The sequence below is a fragment of the Pseudophryne corroboree genome, chromosome 6, assembly GCF_028390025.1.
Source record: "Pseudophryne corroboree isolate aPseCor3 chromosome 6, aPseCor3.hap2, whole genome shotgun sequence".
Classification (NCBI taxonomy): Eukaryota; Metazoa; Chordata; class Amphibia; order Anura; family Myobatrachidae; genus Pseudophryne; species Pseudophryne corroboree.
In genome coordinates, this window is record NC_086449.1 from 379795285 (window position 1) to 379815073 (window position 19789).

General features: G+C 47.6%; 1 protein-coding gene across 1 annotated transcript in view; it reads right to left on the minus strand.

The window, feature by feature from the left end:
- LOC134934577 (collagen alpha-1(VII) chain-like) overlaps positions 1-19789 on the minus strand; it is an 817258-nt gene that overhangs the window by 778574 nt on the left and 18895 nt on the right. The window contains exons 5-6 of the mRNA XM_063929986.1: positions 2751-2844; positions 756-929 (exon numbers count right to left, since the gene is read on the minus strand). Of these exons, the coding sequence (XP_063786056.1) occupies positions 756-929; positions 2751-2844 (268 nt within the window). The remainder of the gene's footprint in view (positions 1-755; positions 930-2750; positions 2845-19789) is intronic.

Sequence of the window (19789 nt, forward strand, 5' to 3'; positions counted from 1 at the left end):
ACTGCGCGAGAGTTGGATCTACAGTGCACATGTGCCATGCGAATGTGCCTACTGTGGCTCTGGTTGCAGGGTGGGGGAAGCCACAACCGGACTGACGGTCTGCGGCAATTTAGGAGTGGTGATGGGGAGAAGCGTTTAAAATGCTGGTGTATAGCCGTCATTTTAGGAGCATGCTGAAGCCAGCGACTGCATCATCGGATGCAGATTCACTGACCTAAGCAGCTTGACATTATTAGCAACAGATATTCAATGGTCCATGCAATGGATGCGATGGTAAGCCAATGCTGCGCCTTCGGGAGCAGGCATCGGATCTGACAAGACGGCAATGGGAGTATTTTTACAAAAAGCCTGTTGCTGCATTAACATAACTTCTCAGATCCACTGCGACCAAAGACGCAGCACTGATCAGTCCTGCATCCACCTCTATATCAGGTACATAATTCAAAAGGAAATTTCTTACAGGATAGGTCCCTTATTTTAATTTCTAGACAATAGATGTATCCCCCTTTACTAGGGTTCGTGCAGCATGCCACTTCTTTAGGCTGACACATTAATCATGCTGAGACTTTCACTTGTCATTGTATTGGCTGGCTGAAGCTGTGTCATGATATGATGGAATCAGCTTTCTTCCTTTGTGGAGGTCTGCCTCAGTTGCAGGTCCCACAGTCCTAAGAAATAGTCCCATGCACTTAAGTCTGCCAGCCTAAAGTCCTAGCTCACTTGTCAGGAGAACTATACCGGCTCAGCAAACTCACTTTGTACAATCTGTTTGATTGGTCTTGGGGGCTCAGAGGCCGTGAAGCATACTCTTCTGGAGATCCTGGACAGTATATCAAATAAGGACCAGTAATCACTCACAATAATGATATGTTCTTCACTAGGGTCAGAAGCAATCTTTATCAGTTCACTTCTGTCTGCATTCTTTATACCTGGAAAAGACAAAGATAAAAGATGTAAACATGTATTAGGTTTGTAATCAAAGATATCACCATGCCCTGATGAAGTCATCATGAATGATGAAACGCATTATGGGTACAAGCTGAAGTCACAACTAAATATTTTTACAAGGCATTACATATTTTGTTTTCAAATATTGCTTACAATGATAAAATGATATTACAGGTTAGCTGTAAGGTCATTCTGCTTGCATATAGTATGTCAGAGCAAATTAGACCAAATGTCCGGAGAATATCAAGCCTAATAACTATGATCAGCCAATGAAGCCTAATAAAGGGTCTAATTCAGAGATGATCGAATCAGCAAATTTGTTAGCAGCTGGGCAAAACCATGTGCCCTGCAGGGGGGCAGATATAACATGTGCAGAGAGAGTTGTGCTGCGATCAACTCTTAATTACCCCCAATGTCTGCATTCTTTCTACATTATTCTCAAAGATAGTAGATCGTTTAACAGGGCAATTTACCACTAAAGTCATGATGGGACAATGCCTCCAGAAGGAGACTGTCCCAGCAATAACTTTTTCCCCATTAAAAACTCCTTCACTGCTTTTTATTGCCATGATGATGTAAGTGTTTGTATGGGCACGCGCACACTCAAGGCTGCGAAGATGGGATTGGAAGATCTCTCTCTCTGGTGATACCGTAGCCTGTAGGTTAAAATTACAATGAATAATGTTATCTCATGATTATGTTAACTATATGGATCAAGCTCAGAAAAACGTGCTTAATGGAACTTGATAAATTAGAATTAGCAAGGCTGCATTTATGGGGACTGTGGTAACTAAGTAAGCTGAGTTCTGTGATATCTCCGGCATTCAGCCTTTGATTAATTGCCCTGATAATAAAAAGGTGTCTAAATCATGCAGAAACAGCCATTTCCTTATCAATTTCACTTAATAAATACACATGAAACAAAAAACAATGCTGTATATAATTTACTCGAATGATCTCAATGTAATTGTAAGCACCAGAATTTGTTTTATTTCTCATTATTCTTAAGCTTCTTCACCAATAAGTATGCTATCCATAAAGAGGGACTGCATCTGACAATCCAGGCAGCTGTAAATGTGTATACGGATGGGGACTATGGGCCTGATTCAGAAAAGTACGAAAAGTCGATGTTCCATGGAACTGAGCGATTATTGGCAGACTGCGCATGTGCTGCATTCGCATTGTGCATGCGTCAAGGTGGTGCTGTGAACCCCCAATGAGGACTCCTGCACAAAGTGATTGACAGGAAGTGACTGTTTGGGGGTGCTAACAAGGTGTTAGTGGGGAGTGGTTGTTAAAACACAGTCATGTCATGGCCGTTTTCAGGCATGTATATGATGCCAGCTGCGAACCCTAACATACAAGAACATGGTGCCTCTGTGACTACTGCCAGGTCCAGTCTGCGTAAACCATCGGCCCACCCTTTAGCCTGATGTTCCTTGTTCTTGCGTATAGGCTGCGTATGTGTACGCAATTGCGACTTAGTTGCGGTTGCTCCGGTGGACATCTCTTTTCATTTCTGGCGGCAGCATCACTTGCTGATATCTGCAGTTGCGTTGCGCAGAAAATCGCACTTGCAGCTGCATTAGCGTACTTCTCTGAATCAGGCCTTATATTCGCAGGCTATATATTATCTGCCGCTTTAGAAACATACAGTAGTATGTAATACATTTTTTTAGGAAGGATTTTATGCCTTAATATTAGAATTCAGCATTAGGTGAATTGCACATACTGCTGTTCTAATCATGCACTCACAATATTATCGCTGACAACATTTTCTATAAAATAAAAACCTTACCAACCTATAGCAAAAATTGTAACACCTCTGTCTTGCAACTGTTGGGCTTTCTCTTCCACCAAGTCACCAGATTTACCATCTGTTAGTAGTAAAACAATCTGTTTAGGAAAGAAATTGAGATACAAAAAAAATTAAACAAAAGTTCAAGTAAAGCTATAAAATGTAACCTGAAAGAAGCAGCAGAACTCCATTTTACTTTTAAATCTTTGGGGAAATTTGCCGAAGTGTGATTTGCTCAAATCGGACCTTTTTGGTGTGCAGTTTCTAATCCTTGTAATTTACTAAAGGCTAAACAGCACTTCAAAGTGCAAGAATCAAAATCTCCAGATTTGAAACTGTAGAGGGGCTGCCCCTGTCATGATCCCAATCTGACCCAAGCGGGCCAAAATCAAAAGGGATTCTGGCTCCGCCAATCAGAAACGGCCATTTCATAAAGGACACTACCAGCAAACCAATCATGGCTTGCTGCTCACTTTGAGTACTGGGGTCTGATTCAGATGCAGCAGAGCCGCCATCAGGGGGGAAATGCCAAGATTGTTGCCCTGGGTCCAGACAAACCGGGGCCAAGGCAGCCTCTGCAGCTGCAGACAAATGTATAGAAATGTCCTTAACAAAATGGGAAACTCTAGCTGGCAGCAGTGAGGAAGGGCTAGGGCAGCCCTGGCCAACCTGTGGCTCTCCAGTTGTTGTGAAACTACACGTCCCAGCATGCCCAGCTACACTTGTGCTGTTAGGAAATGCTGAAACTGTGGCAGAGCATGCTGGGAGGTGTAGTTTCACAACAGCTGGAGAGCCACAGGTTGGCCAGGCCTGGGCTAGGGTATATATAACGAGATTTATGGTAAGAACTTACTGTTGTTAAAATTATTTCTGCGAGGTACACTGGGCTCCACATGGAATGATATTGGGGTGTAGAGTAGGATCTTGATCCGAGGCACCAACAGGCTCAAAGCTTTGACCTTCTTCCCAAGATGCATAGCGCCGCCTTCTCTATAACCCCGCCTCCGTGTACAGGAGCTCAGTTTTTGTTAACCAGTCCAATGCAGTAGCAGGCAAAAGAGACGACAACTGTTAGTAGCCACATACACCACATTCTCACGACAGGAGAAAAAGTCAGAGGCTAATGCCATACCAACCCAAGGAAGTTAAGTGCGTCAGGGTGGGTGCCCTGTGGAGCCCAGTGTACCTCGCAGAAAGAGATTTAACAACGGTAAGTTCTTACCATAATTCTCGTTTTCTGCTGCGGAGTACACTGGGCTTCACAGGGAATGACATTGGGGATGTTCTAAAGCAGTTCCTTATGGGATGGGACGCACTGTAGCAGGCACAAGAACCCAGCGTCCAAAGGAAGCATCCTGGGAGGCGGAAGTATCGAAGGCATAGAACCTTATGAACGTGGTCACTGAAGACCACGTAGCTGCCCTGCACAATTGTGCAAGGGTCGCACCACGGCAGGCCGCCCAAGAAGGTCCAACCGACCGAGTAGAATGGGCCTTTATGGTAGCAGGAGCTGGAAGGCCAGCCTGTACATAAACACGTGCAATCACCATTCTAATCCATCTGGCCAGGGTCTGCTTGTGAGCAGGCCAGCCACGTTTGTGAAAACCAAACAGAACAAAGAAAGAATTCGACTTCCTGATGGAGGCAGTTCTCTTCACATAGATACGGAGAGCCCGTACCACATCCAAAGACCGCTCTTTGGAAGACAAGTAAGGAGATGCAAAGGCCGGAACCACAATCTCCTGATTAAGGTGGAAAGAAGACACCACCTTAGGTAAGTACCCGGGACGTGTTCTAAGAACTGCCCGATCACGGTGAAAGATCAGATATGGAGACCTACAAGACAAGGCACCCAGATCTGACACTCATCTAGCAGAGGCAATAGCCAGCAGAAACAACACCCTAAGAGAAAACCACTTAAGCTCTGCAGATTCAAGAGGCTCAAACGGAGACCCTTGCAACGCCACAGGCGGGATATAAGGAGGCTGAAGTTGCAACACACTGAGTGAACATATGTACATCAGGTAACATCGCAATTATCCTCTGGAACCAAATCGACAAGGCAGAAATATGAACCTTGATAGAGGCCAGACGAAGGCCCAAGTCCAAGCCCTGTTGCAGAAAGGCCAAAAGTTTGGACGTACTAAACTTGTAAGCGTCATGATTGTTAGATGCACACCAAGCAAAGTAAGAATTCCAGACCCTATGATAAATCCGAGCAGAAGTCGGTTTCCGGGCCTTCAACATGGTTTGAATGACCGCCTCAGAAAATCCTTTGGCCCTTAAGACAGAAGCTTCAAGAGCCACGCCGTCAAAGCCAATCGGGCTAAATCCTGATATACACAGGGGCCCTGAACGAGGAGATCTGGGTACTGTGGAAGTAGAAGAGGACGCCCTATCAAGAGACCCTGAAGGTCTGAGAACCAATGCAGTCTGGGGCACTCTGGAGCGATCAGAAGTAGGATTCCTCCTTCTTGCTTGAACTTCCTTATTACTCTGGGCAGGAGTGACACCCGAGGGAACACGTATGGCAGCCGAAAGTTCCATGGAATTGCCAGTGCGTCCACGAAACGCTGCCTGAGGATCCCTTGTCCTTGACCGGAACCTTGTGATTGTGTCGAGATGCCATCAGGTCCACATCTGGAAGGCCCCACTTGTCCACGAGGAGTTGAAACACTTCTGGATGGAGGCTACACTCTCCGGTGTGTACGTCCTGACAACTGAGAAAGTCCGCTTCCCAGTTTAGGACCCCCGGAATGAACACTGCTGCTATGGCTGGCAGATGGATACTTCCCTCATTGCCATGCGGCTTCGAGTGCCACCTTGATGATTGATGAACGCCACCATGGTGGCGTTGTCTGACTGTACTTGAACAGGTCTGTTCTGTATCAAATGCTGAGCCAAGTTCAAAGAGTTGAACACCGCCCGCAATTCCAGAATGTTTATCGGGAGGAGAGACTCCTCCTTGGTCCACCGACCCTGAAGGGAGTGTTGCTCCAACACCGTGCCCCAACCTCTCAGACTGGCATCCATCGTCAGAAGGACCCAGCTGGAGATCCAGAAGGGACGACCCCTGCTCAATCATTGGTCCTGAAAGCCACCAGCTCAGTGACAGACAGACCTCCGGAGACAATGAGATCATTTGAGACCTGGAGCCTAATTTTGAGTTGATCGCAGCAGCAATTTTGTTAGCAGTTGGGCAAAACCATGTGCACTGCAGGAGGGCAGATATAACGTGCAGAGAGAGTTAGATTTGGGTGGGGTGTATTCAAACTGAAATCTAAATTGCAGTATAAAAATAAAGCAGCCAGTATTTACCCTGCACAGAAACCATATAACCCTCCCAAATCTAACTCTCTCTGCACATGTTATATCTGCCTCCCCTGCAGTGCACATGGTTTTGCCCAATTGCTAACAAAATTGCTGCTGCGATCAACTCAGAATTACCCCCCTGATCCGGTGAGGAAGGCTGTCCCACTTGGCAAGAATCAGCTTCTGGAGAGGGCAGGAATGGAATTGAGCGTACTCCACCATGTCGAAAGCCGACACCATGAGACCTAGCACTTGCATTGCCGAATGTATCGACACTTGCGGACGAGATAGGAAGCATCGAATCCTGTCCTGAAGCTTCAGTACTTTCTCCTGAGACGAGAACAACCGCTGGTTGTGAGTGTCCAACAACGCCCCCAGGTGCACCATGCTCTGAGCAGAGACCAGGGAGGATTTCTTCCAGTTGATGAGCCACCCGTGGGCTTGCAGAAAACTGGATAGTCAGATCCAGATGGCGTAGGAGAATCGCTGGGGAATATGCCAGGACCAACAAGGCGTCCAAGTACGGTAGGATCCTGACCACTTGACGGCGGAGTACAGCCGTCATTACCGCCATGACCTTGGTGAAGACTCGCGGAGCCATGGTCAAACCAAAAGGTAACGCCCGAAATTGGTAATGGAGGTTGCCAACCGCAAACCTCAGGTACTGCTGATGCGACACTGCAATGGGAATATGCAGGTAAGCATCCTGTATGTCCAGTGAGACCATATACTCCCCCAGGCTCCAAGGCCAGAATAATAGAGCGAAGAGTTTCCATACGAAACTTGGAGACCTTCACAAATTTGTTCAAGGACTTGAGGTTGAGAATGGGCCTGGAAGACCCATTCGGTTTCGGGACTAGGAACAGCAGTGAATAGTACCCCTTGCCTCTCTGAGCCAAAGGCACCTGTACTCCTGTGTCCAGGAGGGACTGTACCACTGAATGAATAGTTTTTGCCTTCACCTGATCCAAAGGGACGTCTGTCAGGCAAAATCGATGAGGGGGACGTTTCTTGAAGGATACGGCGTAACTTTGTGTGACAACTTCCTGTACCCAGGCATCGGAAGTGGTCTTCAACCATTCCTGGGTAAACCCTAGAAGTTGGCCCCCCACTCTGGTATCCCCCAGAGGGAGGCACGCCCCATCAAGCAGCAGGCTTGTCAGTTTTAGAAGCAGGCTGATGGGCAGCCAAGGCCCGTTTGGGTTTATTAGGTTTGGAAGTGCGAACCTGTTTTGGGTACAACTGACCTTTTGCTTTCCCTGAAGGATGAAAGGAGCGAAAGGAAGTACTCTTAGCCTTCTGCCCAGAAGGAGCAGTACTAGGAAGACATGCTGTTTTAGCAGACACTAAGTCAGCCACTATCTTGTTGAGGTCTTCTCCGAAAAGAATGTCTCCTTTGAAGGGGAGTACCTCCAGGGTTTTCTTAGAGTCCATGTCCACAGACCAGGACCGTAACTAGAGAATTCGGCGAGCCAAAATGGACATTGTAGAAGCCTTGGCCGCCAGAATACCGGCATCAGAAGCCGCCTCCTTAATGTAATGAGACGCAGTAACAATATACGACAGGCATTGTCTAGCATGATCAGAAGCATTAGAAGGCAACTCCGCCTCCAGCTCCTGAGCCCACGCTACCACAGCTTCTGCAGCCCATGTCGCTGCAATAGTGGGCCTATGCACCGAGCGTTTAGGGTGTAAATTGCCTTCAAACAACCCTCCACACGCTTGTCCGTCGGCTCTCTCAAGGACGTGATGGTAGTTACAGGCAGAGCTGAGGATATTACCAGCCGCGCCACTTGCGAATCCACTGGCGGGGGGTTTTCCTAATTTTTACTAAGCTCCGCAGCGAGGGGGTAGTGAGCCAGCATCTTCTTGTGAGGCGTGAACTTCTTTCCTGGATTTTCCCAGGACTCCTGACGCATGTCAACTAAATGTTCAGAGTGAGGTAAAACTTGTTTAACCACCTTCTGACGTCTAAACCTGTCCAGTTTCTTAGGGGCAGCGTCAGGCTCCGGTTCATCATCAACCTGAAGAATGAGCCTGATAGCCTCTAAAAAGTCAGGAACATCCACCTGCGAAACAACTTCCCCATCAGAGGCATCAGGATCAGAATCTGTGGGGTTCGTATAAACGCCATCCTCATCAGACGAGGTGTCTGGGACATTGGTGGATTGTGAGGAAGTAATTGCCCGCTTAGAGGACCCCTTGGTCTTAGGTGGACGAGGGTTAGACTTTTGTGCAGTCAGTGATTGGTTCAATTGCAGTAACTGATTGGACAGTTGATCTGCTCACGGCGGGTTAACCGCAGGAACCATAAGCGGTTGTACAGGCACAGGAGGTCCCATAGGGGGCGTTAGTCTAGATACCAGCATATTCAATAGCGTGGAGAAGGTAGCTCAAGGTGGGTCATTTTGCACCCCCGTTGCTACAGTCCCACTGGGGAGTAAGGAACCCCCAGAACCTGAACCCTGAGCTGCTATGTTATCCTCAAATGTGTCTGCAGCGTCACCACCACGCAATGTGGGATCAGCCCCAGCTCCGTTGCCCTTTGTAGCTGACAATCAAAAGCTCAATGCAAGGCAACAGAGTACAATGGGGTCATTCCGACCCGATCGCTTGCTGCAGTTTGTCGCAGCGCAGTGATCGGGTTGGAACTGTGCATGCGCCGATGCCGCAGTGCGATGCTTTTGCACTTCTGCGGGGGAAGGGGGGCTGGCACTGACATGCGGGGGGGATTGGCCCTGTGCTGGGCGTCCCCCCGCATGTCAGTGTGAATGATTGTAGCTGTGCTAAATTTAGCACAGCTACGATCAACTCGGAATGACCCCCCCCCCATATCAGCCGCACAATACCTGACAAGAACCCCCTGTGCAGTGTATCAGCACAAATAGGGAATTCAAGAGCTATATGGTGACTAAATCTCACAGAGAAAAATACACACTGAGTATGTCCTGTGAACTGCCTATATTATGATAAACCTGACACACTTATCCCCCTCAGGTTATAGAATATAGGGATAGCAATCTGAGTGAGATACACAAAATGGAGGTCACACAGCAGCTATATGCACACACAGAGTCACAGTTTGTACAATGCAGAAATTATGACATGCAATAAAACTGCACTGGTTTTCATCATAGTAGTACTAAGTAGTAGTACTAAGTATAGCTATACACTTAATAGATATAACAATGCACAGTAAAGACTGGATGTATATCACAGGATACTTGTACTAAATAACCCTGACTAAATGCACCTTTTCTTAACTAACACTGTCAGCAGACATGTAGAATACTTCAGTGTCCTGTAAAATGCACAGCGCTGACAGGCAGGCGGCTTTACAGAGGAGGATTTGCCCAAGCAGTCCCAGGATCAGCTCTACTTGCTATAATGGCGCCCAAAAGCAGACAGGAAGTGAGGGAGAGAGAGATATGCAGCTCCAGGGTGGGAACATTTACTCTAAATGGCACCCTGGGGCTGGGGGAGGGCAACAGGTCAAAGCCTTAGCCCTCTGCTGGACTTCACCACTGGGTACTGGGGGCTTAATAAAACGGTTTTATGAGAGAAAACCGACCTGTGCCCATGCCCTGGTGGTCTAGTGGCGTCCCTGTACTACCACAGTGTCCACACCAGCGCGAGCGGCCCACCTCCCACCGGCCGCACGGGATCGCAATTCCTCCTCCCTGAGTGCGGCCACGCGATCCGGGAGAACAGCGGTCGTGTGTGTGACTAACTTGGAAGAAAAATGGAGCCTCCGCTCTAGATACCCGGCAACCAGGGCGCGGGAGTGTACACAGTGCCGCTGGGGGAGGTGATGGAGCTGCAGCAGGAGATGTCTGACTGACAGCTAACACAGTCAGTGTCTCTGCTGCAGCCCTTGAAGTCTTCAATATTCTTTTAAAAGCTTCTCTCAGGGCTGCTGGAGTAGCCCCCCTGTTGTATGCCTGCTTACTGCATGGCACCAACTACAAAACCGAGCTCCTGTGCACGGAGGCGGGGTTATAGAGGAGGCGGCGCTATGCATCTTGGGAAGAAGGTCAAAGCTTTGAGCCTGTTGGTGCCTCGGATCAAGATCCTACTCTACACCCCAATGTCATTCCCTGTGGAGCCCAGTGTACCCCGCAGCAGAAATAGATATATATATTTCTCTAACGTCCCAGTGGATGCTGGGGACTCCGTCAGGACCATGGGGATTAGCGGCTCCGCAGGAGACAGGGCACAAAAATAAAGCTTTAGGATCAGGTGGTGTGCACTGGCTCCTCCCCCTATGACCCTCCTCCAAGCCTCAGTTAGGTTTTTGTGCCCGTCCGAGCAGGGTGCAATCTAGGTGGCTCTCCTAAAGAGCTGCTTAGAAAAAGTTTTTAGGTTTTTTATTTTCAGTGAGTCCTGCTGGCAACAGGCTCACTGCAACAAGGGACTTAGGGGAGAAGAAGTGAACTCACCTGCGTGCAGGATGGATTGGCTTCTTAGGCTACTGGACACCATTAGCTCCAGAGGGATCGAACACAGGCCCAGCCATGGAGTCCGGTCCCGGAGCCGCGCCGCCGACCCCCTTACAGATGCCGAAAAGCGAAGAGGTCCAGAAACCGGCGGCAGAAGACTTTTCAGTCTTCATGAGGTAGCGCACAGCACTGCAGCTGTGCGCCATTGTTGTCACACACTTCACACCAGCGGTCACGGAGGGTGCAGGGCGCTGCAGGGGGCGCCCTGGGCAGCAATGAGAATACCTTGTTCTGGCTAAAAAATACATCACATATAGCCCTTGGGGCTATATGGATGTATTTAACCCCTGCCAGGTCTCACAAACTCCGGAGAAGAGCCCGCCGAAATAGGGGGCGGGGCCTATCTCCTCAGCACACAGCGCCATTTTCCTGCTCAGCTCCGCTGCGAGGAAGGCTCCCAGGACTCTCCCCTGCACTGCACTACAGAAACAGGGTAAAAAAGAGAGGGGGGGGGCACTTTTTTTTGGCGTTTTTGATATATATTAAGCTGCTATAAGGGAGACAACACTTCTATAGGGTTGTTCCTATATATTTATAGCGCTTGGGTGTGTGCTGGCAAACTCTCCCTCTGTCTCCCCAAAGGGCTAGTGGGGTCCTGTCTTCGATAAGAGCATTCCCTGTGTGTCTGCTGTGTGTCGGTACGTGTGTGTCGACATGTATGAGGACGATGTTGGTGTGGAGGCGGAGCAATTGCCGGTAATGGTGATGTCACCCCCTAGGGAGTCGACACCGGAATGGATGGCTTTTTTTATGGAATTACGTGATAATGTCAGCACATTACAAAAATCAGTTGACGACATGAGACGGCCGGCAAACCAGTTAGTACCTGTACAGGCGTCTCAGACACCGTCAGGGGCTGTAAAACGCCCTTTACCTCAGTCGGTCGACACAGACCCAGACACGGACACCGAATCTAGTGTCGACGGTGAAGAAACAAACGTATTTTCCAGTAGGGCCACACGTTATATGATCACGGCAATGAAGGAGGCTTTACATATCTCTGATACTGCATGTACCACAAAAAGAGGTATTATGTGGGGTCTGAAAAAACTACCTGTAGTTTTTCCAGAATCAGACGAATTGAATGAAGTGTGTGATGAAGCGTGGGTTAACCCCGATAGAAAACTGCTAATTTCAAAGAAGTTATTGGCATTATATCCTTTCCCGCCAGAGGTTAGGGCGCGCTGGGAAACACCCCCTAGGGTGGATAAGGCGCTCACACGCTTATCAAAACAAGTGGCGTTACCGTCTCCTGAAACGGCCGCCCTCAAGGATCCAGCAGATAGGAGGCTGGAAACTACCCTGAAAAGTATATACACTCATACTGGTGTTATACTTAGAGATGAGCGGGTTCGGTTTCTCTGAATCCGAACCCGCCAGAACTTCATGTTTTTTTTCACGGGTCCGAGCGACTCGGATCTTCCCGCCTTGCTCGGTTAACCCGAGCGCGCCAGAACGTCATCATGACGCTGTCGGATTCTCGCGAGGCTCGGATTCTATCGCGAGACTCGGATTCTATATAAGGAGCCGCGCGTCGCCGCCATTTTCACACGTGCATTGAGATTGATAGGGAGAGGACGTGGCTGGCGTCCTCTCCGTTTAGAATAGATTAGAGAGACACTTGATTTACTAATTTTGGGGAGCATTAGGAGTACTCAGTACAGTGCAGAGTTTTGCTGATAGTGACCACCAGTTTTATTTATAATCCGTTCTCTGCCTGAAAAAAGCGATACACAGCACACAGTGACTCAGTCACATACCATATCTGTGTGCACTGCTCAGGCTCAGGCCAGTGTGCTGCATCATCTATTATCTATATATAATATTATATATATCTGTCTGACTGCTCAGCTCACACAGCTTATAATTGTGGGGGAGACTGGGAGCACTACTGCAGTGCCAGTTATAGGTTATAGCAGGAGCCAGGAGTACATAATATATTATATAGTGAGTGACCACCAGACACACAGTGCAGTTTATTTAATATATCCGTTCTCTGCCTGAAAAAAGCGATACACACAGTGACTCAGTCAGTCACATACCATATCTGTGTGCACTGCTCAGGCTCAGGCCAGTGTGCTGCATCATCTATATATATTATATATCTGTCTGACTGCTCAGCTCACACAGCTTATAATTGTGGGGGAGACTGGGGAGCACTACTGCAGTGCCAGTTATAGGTTATAGCAGGAGCCAGGAGTACATAATATTATATTAAAATTAAACAGTGCACACTTTTGCTGCAGGAGTGCCACTGCCAGTGTGACTAGTGACCAGTGACCTGACCACCAGTATATATAATATTAGTAGTATACTATCTCTTTATCAACCAGTCTATATTAGCAGCAGACACAGTACAGTGCGGTAGTTCACGGCTGTGGCTACCTCTGTGTCGGCACTCGGCAGCCCGTCCATAATTGTATATACCACCTAACCGTGGTTTTTTTTTCTTTCTTTATACATACATACTAGTTACGAGTATACTATCTCTTTATCAACCAGTCTATATTAGCAGCAGACACAGTACAGTGCGGTAGTTCACGGCTGTGGCTACCTCTGTGTCGGCACTCGGCAGCCCGTCCATAATTGTATATACCACCTAACCGTGGTTTTTTTTTCTTTCTTTATACATACATACTAGTTACGAGTATACTATCTCTTTATCAACCAGTCTATATATTAGCAGCAGACACAGTACAGTGCGGTAGTTCACGGCTGTGGCTACCTCTGTGTCGGCACTCGGCAGCCCGTCCATAATTGTATATACCACCTAACCGTGGTTTTTTTTTCTTTCTTTATACATACATACTAGTTACGAGTATACTATCTCTTTATCAACCAGTCTATATATTAGCAGCAGACACAGTACAGTGCGGTAGTTCACGGCTGTGGCTACCTCTGTGTCGGCACTCGGCAGCCCGTCCATAATTGTATATACCACCTAACCGTGGTTTTTTTTTCTTTCTTTATACATACATACTAGTTACGAGTATACTATCTCTTTATCAACCAGTCTATATATTAGCAGCAGACACAGTACAGTGCGGTAGTTCACGGCTGTGGCTACCTCTGTGTCGGCACTCGGCAGCCCGTCCATAATTGTATATACCACCTAACCGTGGTTTTTTTTTCTTTCTTTATACATACATACTAGTTACGAGTATACTATCTCTTTATCAACCAGTCTATATATTAGCAGCAGACACAGTACAGTGCGGTAGTTCACGGCTGTGGCTACCTCTGTGTCGGCACTCGGCAGCCCGTCCATAATTGTATATACCACCTAACCGTGGTTTTTTTTTCTTTCTTTATACATACATACTAGTTACGAGTATACTATCTCTTTATCAACCAGTCTATATATTAGCAGCAGACACAGTACAGTGCGGTAGTTCACGGCTGTGGCTACCTCTGTGTCGGCACTCGGCAGCCCGTCCATAATTGTATATACCAGTGACCTAACCGTGGTTTTTTTTTCTTTCTTTATACATACATACTAGTTACGAGTATACTATCTCTTTATCAACCAGTCTATATATTAGCAGCAGACACAGTACAGTGCGGTAGTTCACGGCTGTGGCTACCTCTGTGTCGGCACTCGGCAGCCCGTCCATAATTGTATATACCACCTAACCGTGGTTTTTTTTTCTTTCTTTATACATACATACTAGTTACGAGTATACTATCTCTTTATCAACCAGTCTATATATTAGCAGCAGACACAGTACAGTGCGGTAGCTCACGGCTGTGGCTACCTCTGTGTCGGCACTCGGCAGCCCGTCCATAATTGTATATACCACCTAACCGTGGTTTTTTTTTCTTTCTTTATACATACATACTAGTTACGAGTATACTATCTCTTTATCAACCAGTCTATATATTAGCAGCAGACACAGTACAGTGCGGTAGTTCACGGCTGTGGCTACCTCTGTGTCGGCACTCGGCAGCCCGTCCATAATTGTATATACCACCTAACCGTGGTTTTTTTTTCTTTCTTTATACATACATACTAGTTACGAGTATACTATCTCTTTATCAACCAGTCTATATATTAGCAGCAGACACAGTACAGTGCGGTAGTTCACGGCTGTGGCTACCTCTGTGTCGGCACTCGGCAGCCCGTCCATAATTGTATATACCACCTAACCGTGGTTTTTTTTTCTTTCTTTATACATACATACTAGTTACGAGTATACTATCTCTTTATCAACCAGTCTATATATTAGCAGCAGACACAGTACAGTGCGGTAGTTCACGGCTGTGGCTACCTCTGTGTCGGCACTCGGCAGCCCGTCCATAATTGTATATACCAGTGACCTAACCGTGGTTTTTTTTTCTTTCTTTATACATACATACTAGTTACGAGTATACTATCTCTTTATCAACCAGTCTATATATTAGCAGCAGACACAGTACAGTGCGGTAGTTCACGGCTGTGGCTACCTCTGTGTCGGCACTCGGCAGCCCGTCCATAATTGTATATACCACCTAACCGTGGTTTTTTTTTCTTTCTTTATACATACATACTAGTTACGAGTATACTATCTCTTTATCAACCAGTCTATATATTAGCAGCAGACACAGTACAGTGCGGTAGTTCACGGCTGTGGCTACCTCTGTGTCGGCACTCGGCAGCCCGTCCATAATTGTATACTAGTATCCAATCCATCCATCTCCATTGTTTACCTGAGGTGCCTTTTAGTTGTGCCTATTAAAATATGGAGAACAAAAATGTTGAGGTTCCAAAATTAGGGAAAGATCAAGATCCACTTCCACCTCGTGCTGAAGCTGCTGCCACTAGTCATGGCCGAGACGATGAAATGCCAGCAACGTCGTCTGCCAAGGCCGATGCCCAATGTCATAGTACAGAGCATGTCAAATCCAAAACACCAAATATCAGTAAAAAAAGGACTCCAAAACCTAAAATAAAATTGTCGGAGGAGAAGCGTAAACTTGCCAATATGCCATTTACCACACGGAGTGGCAAGGAACGGCTGAGGCCCTGGCCTATGTTCATGGCTAGTGGTTCAGCTTCACATGAGGATGGAAGCACTCAGCCTCTCGCTAGAAAAATGAAAAGACTCAAGCTGGCAAAAGCAGCACAGCAAAGAACTGTGCATTCTTCGAAATCCCAAATCCACAAGGAGAGTCCAATTGTGTCGGTTGCGATGCCTGACCTTCCCAACACTGGACGTGAAGAGCATGCGCCTTCCACCATTTGCACGCCCCCTGCAAGTGCTGGAAGGAGCACCCGCAGTCCAGTTCCTGATAGTCAGATTGAAGATGTCAGTGTTGAAGTACACCAGGATGAGGAGGATATGGGTGTTGCTGGCGCTGGGGAGGAAATTGACCAGGAGGATTCTGATGGTGAGGTGGTTTGTTTAAGTCAGGCACCCGGGGAGACACCTGTTGTCCGTGGGAGGAATATGGCCGTTGACATGCCAGGTGAAAATACCAAAAAAATCAGCTCTTCGGTGTGGAGGTATTTCACCAGAAATGCGGACAACAGGTGTCAAGCCGTGTGTTCCCTTTGTCAAGCTGTAATAAGTAGGGGTAAGGACGTTAACCACCTCGGAACATCCTCCCTTATACGTCACCTGCAGCGCATTCATAATAAGTCAGTGACAAGTTCAAAAACTTTGGGTGACAGCGGAAGCAGTCCACTGACCAGTAAATCCCTTCCTCTTGTAACCAAGCTCACGCAAACCACCCCACCAACTCCCTCAGTGTCAATTTCCTCCTTCCCCAGGAATGCCAATAGTCCTGCAGGCCATGTCACTGGCAATTCTGACGAGTCCTCTCCTGCCTGGGATTCCACCGATGCATCCTTGCGTGTAACGCCTACTGCTGCTGGCGCTGCTGTTGTTGCCGCTGGGAGTCGATGGTCATCCCAGAGGGGAAGTCGTAAGCCCACTTGTAGTACTTCCAGTAAGCAATTGACTGTTCAACAGTCCTTTGCGAGGAAGATGAAATATCACAGCAGTCATCCTACTGCAAAGCGGATAACTGAGTCCTTGACAACTATGTTGGTGTTAGACGTGCGTCCGGTATCCGCCGTTAGTTCACAGGGAACTAGACAATTTATTGAGGCAGTGTGCCCCCGTTACCAAATACCATCTAGGTTCCACTTCTCTAGGCAGGCGATACCGAGAATGTACACGGACGTCAGAAAAAGACTCACCAGTGTCCTAAAAAATGCAGTTGTACCCAATGTCCACTTAACCACGGACATGTGGACAAGTGGAGCAGGGCAGGGTCAGGACTATATGACTGTGACAGCCCACTGGGTAGATGTATGGACTCCCGCCGCAAGAACAGCAGCGGCGGCACCAGTAGCAGCATCTCGCAAACGCCAACTCTTTCCTAGGCAGGCTACGCTTTGTATCACCGCTTTCCAGAATACGCACACAGCTGAAAACCTCTTACGGCAACTGAGGAAGATCATCGCGGAATGGCTTACCCCAATTGGACTCTCCTGTGGATTTGTGGCATCGGACAACGCCAGCAATATTGTGTGTGCATTAAATATGGGCAAATTCCAGCACGTCCCATGTTTTGCACATACCTTGAATTTGGTGGTGCAGAATTTTTTAAAAAACGACAGGGGCGTGCAAGAGATGCTGTCGGTGGCCAGAAAAATTGTGGGACACTTTCGGCGTACAGGCACCACGTACAGAAGACTGGAGCACCACCAAAAACTACTGAACCTGCCCTGCCATCATCTGAAGCAAGAAGTGGTAACGAGGTGGAATTCAACCCTCTATATGCTTCAGAGGTTGGAGGAGCAGCAAAAGGCCATTCAAGCCTATACAATTGAGCACGATATAGTAGGTGGAATGCACCTGTCTCAAGTGCAGTGGAGAATGATTTCAACGTTGTGCAAGGTTCTGATGCCCTTTGAACTTGCCACACGTGAAGTCAGTTCAGACACTGCCAGCCTGAGTCAGGTCATTCCCCTCATCAGGCTTTTGCAGAAGAAGCTGGAGGCATTGAAGAAGGAGCTAAAAGGGAGCGATTCCGCTAGGCATGTGGGACTTGTGGATGCAGCCCTTAATTCGCTTAACAAGGATTCACGGGTGGTCAATCTGTTGAAATCAGAGCACTACATTTTGGCCACCGTGCTCGATCCTAGATTTAAAGCCTACCTTGGATCTCTCTTTCCGGCAGACACAGGTCTGCTGGGGTTGAAAGACCTGCTGGTGACAAAATTGTCAAGTCAAGCGGAACGCGACCTGTCAACATCTCCTCCTTCACATTCTCCCGCAACTGGGGGTGCGAGGAAAAGGCTCAGAATTCCGAGCCCACCCGCTGGCGGTGATGCAGGGCAGTCTGGAGCGACTGCTGATGCTGACATCTGGTCCGGACTGAAGGACCTGACAACGATTACGGACATGTCGTCTACTGTCACTGCATATGATTCTCTCAACATTGATAGAATGGTGGAGGATTATATGAGTGACCGCATCCAAGTAGGCACGTCACACAGTCCGTACTTATACTGGCAGGAAAAAGAGGCAATTTGGAGGCCCTTGCACAAACTGGCTTTATTCTACCTAAGTTGCCCTCCCACAAGTGTGTACTCCGAAAGAGTGTTTAGTGCCGCCGCTCACCTTGTCAGCAATCGGCGTACGAGGTTACATCCAGAAAATGTGGAGAAGATGATGTTCATTAAAATGAATTATAATCAATTCCTCCGCGGAGACATTGACCAGCAGCAATTGCCTCCACAAAGTACACAGGGAGCTGAGATGGTGGATTCCAGTGGGGACGAATTGATAATCTGTGAGGAGGGGGATGTACACGGTGATATATCGGAGGGTGAAGATGAGGTGGACATCTTGCCTCTGTAGAGCCAGTTTGTGCAAGGAGAGATTAATTGCTTCTTTTTGGGGGGGGGTCCAAACCAACCCGTCATATCAGTCACAGTCGTGTGGCAGACCCTGTCACTGAAATGATGGGTTGGTTAAAGTGTGCATGTCCTGTTTTGTTTATACAACATAAGGGTGGGTGGGAGGGCCCAAGGACAATTCCATCTTGCACCTCTTTTTTCTTTTCTTTTTCTTTGCATCATGTGCTGATTGGGGAGGGTTTTTTGGAAGGGACATCCTGCGTGACACTGCAGTGCCACTCCTAGATGGGCCCGGTGTTTGTGTCGGCCACTAGGGTCGCTAATCTTACTCACACAGTCAGCTACCTCATTGCGCCTCTTTTTTTCTTTGCGTCATGTGCTGTTTGGGGAGGGTTTTTTGGAAGGGACATCCTGCGTGACACTGCAGTGCCACTCCTAGATGGGCCCGGTGTTTGTGTCGGCCACTAGGGTCGCTAATCTTACTCACACAGCTACCTCATTGCGCCTCTTTTTTTCTTTGCGTCATGTGCTGTTTGGGGAGGGTTTTTTGGAAGGGACATCCTGCGTGACACTGCAGTGCCACTCCTAGATGGGCCCGGTGTTTGTGTCGGCCACTAGGGTCGCTTATCTTACTCACACAGCGACCTTGGTGCAAATTTTAGGACTAAAAATAATATTGTGAGGTGTGAGGTATTCAGAATAGACTGAAAATGAGTGTAAATTATGGTTTTTGAGGTTAATAATACTTTGGGATCAAAATGACCCCCAAATTCTATGATTTAAGCTGTTTTTTAGTGTTTTTTGAAAAAAACACCCGAATCCAAAACACACCCGAATCCGACAAAAAAAATTCGGTGAGGTTTTGCCAAAACGCGTTCGAACCCAAAACACGGCCGCGAAACCGAACCCAAAACCAAAACACAAAACCCGAAAAATTTCAGGCGCTCATCTCTAGTTATACTGCGACCAGCCATCGCCTCTGCATGGATGTGCAGTGCTGGGGTGGTTTGGTCGGATTCCCTGACTGAAAATATTGATACCCTGGATAGGGACAGTATTTTACTGACTATAGAGCATTTAAAGGATGCATTTCTATATATGCGAGATGCACAGAGGGATATTTGCACTCTGGCATCGAGAGTAAGAGCGATGTCCATATCTGCCAGAAGAAGTTTATGGACGCGACAATGGTCAGGTGATGCGGATTCCAAACGGCATATGGAAGTATTGCCGTATAAGGGGGAGGAATTATTTGGGGTCGGTCTATCGGATTTGGTGGCCACGGCAACAGCCGGGAAATCCACCTTTTTACCTCAGGTCCCCTCCCAACAGAAAAAGACACCGTCTTTTCAGCCGCAGTCCTTTCGTTCCTATAGGAACAAG